Source organism: Merops nubicus, unplaced genomic scaffold (genome assembly GCF_000691845.1).
Source record: "Merops nubicus isolate BGI_N331 unplaced genomic scaffold, ASM69184v1 Scaffold5671, whole genome shotgun sequence".
NCBI lineage: Eukaryota > Metazoa > Chordata > Aves > Coraciiformes > Meropidae > Merops > Merops nubicus.
In genome coordinates this window covers 1-4820 of record NW_008586095.1, presented here as the reverse complement: position 1 = coordinate 4820, position 4820 = coordinate 1, and the positions used below count along the sequence as shown (strand labels likewise).

The 4820-nt window shown below is 44.1% G+C and overlaps 1 protein-coding gene across 1 annotated transcript; it reads left to right on the top strand.

Moving 5' to 3' along the window:
* Positions 1-266: 266 nt before the first annotated feature.
* Positions 267-3546, top strand: ARPC3 (actin related protein 2/3 complex, subunit 3, 21kDa). The gene is made up of 6 exons (XM_008948531.1): positions 267-387; positions 1392-1468; positions 1744-1812; positions 2084-2210; positions 2518-2612; positions 3384-3546. Exons 1-6 carry the CDS (start codon positions 306-308, stop codon positions 3444-3446), a joined length of 513 nt encoding a protein of 170 aa, XP_008946779.1. The 5' UTR covers positions 267-305; the 3' UTR covers positions 3447-3546.
* Positions 3547-4820: the final 1274 nt, after the last annotated feature.

The following is a 4820-nucleotide window of genomic DNA, read 5'->3' as shown; positions in this document are numbered from 1 at the left end:
CCACACCAATTTTATCCTGTCTGCCACCACCATGACTGTAAATGGTGGCAGAGATGATGTTTTCATGGTCTTCACCAGATGGGTGCTGAGATCTGAGCCTCATTAGGTAAATGGTGGTTGTTTGTGCAAGGAAAAGATGTTTGAAGCATCGCTAATGACCAAGACTCTGACTCCTATGTGATGAAGACACGGGACACGTGATTGGACATGGAAATGTCTGTTTTCAGTAGCTTCAGACATGGAAATACCTATTCTCAGTAATAACCAGCCTTCACCCCTGTCTGTAGGCTTACCACTCAACTTTGATGGACTCTGACACCAAGCTAATTGGGAACATGGCACTGTTACCCATCAGAAGCCAGTTCAAAGGCCCAGCACCTCGGGAAAGTAAGTTTATAATAACCTCTGAAAACCTGCCTGTATATAGCTCATTCATCTCACAGTCTGCTCCTAGCAGTAGTGGCAAGAGAAGTCATGAGTTGCAAATGGAGGGTTTTGCAATTTACAGAGAAGGAAGAAGGTTTTCAAACACTCCACTTGCACAAATCCTAGAAAATAATTATGCACAGATAAATGCACGTGGTAGTCCAGCTATATGAGTTGTTTCAGTAATTAAAGCCAACGGTTGCTTCTGTTTTGCTTCCTCCTGTGTCTGACTGCCCTTCAGTAGGGTTGGAGGAGGATGTGGTGGTGTGGAGCCTCTGCTGGCAGAGGAAGTGGAGGTTTAGCTACAGAGGGTTTGCACCCTGGGTCTGCGGCTGACGACACTCGGCTGCTCTGAAGGACAGGGGGTGGGGTAGGCAGCACGTTAGGGTAGGAGGCTTCAGAAACTGGAGTTACAGGCATCCCAACAGAGCCCATGGGCAGCCTGGTGCAGATTCCCCTTCAGCACGTGAAGCTGCACTTCCCAGGCATGTTACCCCCTGGTAGTGTAGACAGGAAATGAAATGTTTCTGGATTTATGTAGTCTTGGCTGGTAGCGAAGGCAGGTGAAAGTCACAGGAGAGCTTGTAACTCTGTGTTCTGCTTCCCCTCCCTTGTTTTGAAGTGGGTTTTGAAGTTGTCCAGTTGTGCTGTTGTCCTTTCTCCAAAAACATTTTTGTGTCCTGAGAAGACTTGTGTACAACTCTTGTGAGTTACTCAGCTGGGGGAAGAAAAAGAAGGGAGCTAAAGCTCCTGCTAAGAGTAGGAAGAGTAAATATGATGGTCTGAGCTCACCAGTGCTTCATATGGCAGTGACTGTTTCCTGTTACATAGTTCTATTTTCTGCTTTTTGTAAATACCAAGGTTTTGCCTTTGCAGTAATACTTTATGTATTTCAGTGAGTAAAAGTTATGAGCCAATGTAGTATAATGGCACACTGTTTAACTCATAATTTCTTTTTTTGTTAGCTAAGGACACAGATATAATAGATGAAGCCATCTACTACTTCAAAGCAAATGTTTTCTTCAAAAATTATGAAATAAAGGTAATTTTTTTAGATACTATGCATAGAGTAGTTCTTCGGAGGGTTGGTGCTGTGAATATAAATTTATTTTTTGATGAAATAATTCTATTAGATTACAAAAAGTCCCCATCCTTCCCTTTAAAGTTGGATAAATGTCATGAATTTCAAGTCCCTCTCATGGGGAAATCATAGGCCAAAATGGCTTGAACTTACTCCTGTTTCAAATTTTTATCCATTCCATAAAGTCTCTCTTAATCTAAGTGTAGCTGGGCTCTGTGCTTGCTCTTGTTTTGCAGAACGAGGCTGACAGAACGCTGATCTACATAACCCTCTACATTTCTGAGTGCTTGAAAAAGCTGCAAAAGGTAAGAAAAGTGAATTTCTGTGCAGGAGGGAAACCAATTCTGTTCTGGGGACTGTACTCTGGAGAGGATTTGCTGAAATTCTCCTCCCAGTGTCATAAATAATGGTGTTTACCTCAGTCCCAGTGGTGAGCTATTGATACTCCCAAGACTGTGGATCTCCAAAGAGAAGTGGCGTTGTTATTCTTGATGAGTTATGTTACACATTGGTAAAATGTTTGGGTGTAGTGCTGCAGCAGCTTTTGTTAATCCCTCGTTTGCCTGGTCCTTCTAGTGTAACTCCAAAGGCCAAGGAGAGAAAGAAATGTACACCCTGGGAATCACCAACTTCCCCATCCCCGGGGAGCCGGGCTTTCCGCTCAACGCCATTTACGCCAGGCCTGGCAACAAGCAGGAGGAAGGTAAGGCCAGCCTGGGGCCTCTGAAGGCTTCCGTGGGCTCATAAGGTACTAGCTGCAGTTCTGTGACTGCAACTAGAAAAATGACCATTAGAAGTGAGTCTCTAACTAAACCAGTGCAGTGGAGCCCACGCCGGCTGCTGGACTGGCAGAGTACGAAGCCCACAATAATGAGCAAATGTAACCAAGAGAAGAAAACAGTTTGGATGGTACAAATATTTTTTACTGGTACAAATACCATAAAAATCCATAAAATTCAGCTGGACGTGGTGGTGCCTTGGCTGACAGCAGTTTCCCTGTGCTGTTTCAGAGGTGATGAGGGCATACCTGCAGCAGCTCAGGCAGGAAACTGGTCTCCGCCTTTGTGAAAAAGTGTTTGATCCTCAGAGTGACAAGCCTAGTAAGGTAAGAGTTCAGTGTCAGGTTTAGGGTGAGATTTGGGGAGCAGGGAGGTGACGGGGTGAGGGATCAGCTGCAGAGAACTTTGGCACGGGCTCCCCTGCTTTTACAAGGCTCAGGAAGCAGCAGGCTGGAAGTTATCGATCCATTTAATCAGTAACGTGGTGAGACAGCGAATGCCAATTTGGGTTACTTTAAAAAGCAGGGCAGTAATTAGTGGTGGCTGGTTCAGCTTCAAAGTATTGCACATCTGCTGTTGGCTGGGTTTTCAGCTGGAAGCTCACAGGCATGAGAGATGCTGCTTTTCTTCCCGGGCAGTTCTGATTTGATAGCTGCTTTGAAGTAGGTTCTTTTGTCTCATTTCCAGATTTTAAAAAAAAAAACAGCTAATCAAATTGCCTCCTCACTGTTCATATGTTTCATGTGCAAATGTGGCTGCATTTAGTATTGAAATTATTGAGGCTAATTTAGTTTCTAAGGCATGGCTGCATCCCTTCTTTATAATTATATTGGAATACATATATTGGAAGAAACACTAAAAATAAAATAATAGAAATATTAGAAAGTAGAATTTCCCACTTTAATTCAGAGTCCTATATGATGGATTCATTTAGTCCCTTCCTGTCTTCTTGTTCTAAATTCCAGTAGAAACCAGTGTGTAAAACTGGAGCCATAGCATTTTGTTACTTGCCAGAGGTGGGATACTTTGAAGTCAGTGCTGTTTATGGCACAGCAACTGCTTCTGTGGATTTTCTGACTTTGTGCTTCCTTCTGCAGTGGTGGATCTGTTTTGTGAAGAGACAGTTCATGAACAAGAGTCTGTCAGGTCCTGGGCAGTGAAGTAACAACAACCTTAAGCATTGCTACTGCAAGGTGTTTAAGTATTTTGCCTTTGTTCTGGATATGTTTTGTATCAAGGAAGAACCAAGTGCTTATGAAGAAAACAAACAAACAAACAAACAAAAACCACAAAACCAAAACAACAAAACCCACAAACCAGTCAATGAGGGAGAGCAAACATTTGAGTAGTATAAGCAACTATTATTAAGCTGGTGCTTAATAAGTGATCTCTAACATGCTGTTTCAGATGCAAGCTGATTTATCATTGGTGGCTACAGCCAGCATTTCAAACAGGGCTTGTGTTTAAGAGAAGAAATGAGCTTGCCTCTGGGGCAGAGGCAGCTGGGTAATTGCTCTACTGGCTAGAGTCTCAGCATCAAGTGTCCACAGAAAACATACCTCTCATGCTGTGTTGTCAAGTGCAGTGATTTTTACCTTCAATAAACAGCTTCTAATTAATGTGGTAACTACTTTGTGTCGTATGGATAGCCTTCAAAGAAATCAGAGGGTTTTTTTTTTGTGTGTATCAGAAGGAATTGAATCATTCCCACTGAAAACAGAGGACTGCTAGAGGGGCTGTAGTTTGTGGCAACGTACCTGGTTATTTAGCAGGTCTCCCTCTGCAGAGCAGAGCTCCCTTGTACCAATGTGCCTTCCAAGGGATGTGGGCAGATCACACACGGCTTGTTCTGAGGCTGCCTTTGTGATGGTGGATTCAGCCTAACGCAGCCATCACACAATACCAGCAAAACCTGATTGTTTTGAGCAGTCAGATGACTTCTTGAAGAACTGCAGATCTGAGCTGGGTTTTTCCCAAGCTGTCTCTTTCCTTCATGGAATACTTGTTTCGCTGTCACCACACAGCACCAATGCATTTCTGTGTTAATTGATCTGATATCCAGTGCAGTAATGTTTTGCTGCTCGTTTGTTGAGAGGTGTATTCCTCTCCAGGCAAGTGATGGTGTCTTCAAACTGCATGTGGCCACTGATTTGTAGTAATAGACTAGCCATGTTTTGCATTCTTTGCTATAAAAGGGGGGAAAAAACCTTTATGATTCAGCTCTCCTTTGAATCTATGCCTTGTAGTTAGTGGTGTCCCTAGTGTGGTGTTTCCCCTGGTTGTGGCGCAGAAGGTATCTAGTTTTTGAAGGGTTCTCAGCTTCCTATTTTTATAGGCAGGAACGTCGTTATCTCTGATACCTGTCACGTTATCTGCTGGTTATGGCAGCTCATAGTCCCAGGATTAGAAGGACCAGGCTCAAGTGCTGTGCAGACAGGAGGAGCGTATCTCGTCGATATAGCAGGACTGAGCCGCGAAGGGGCCGCGGCAGCGCCCTGTGCCCGGCCCGGGTCCCCCCACAGGGCGCTCCCCTC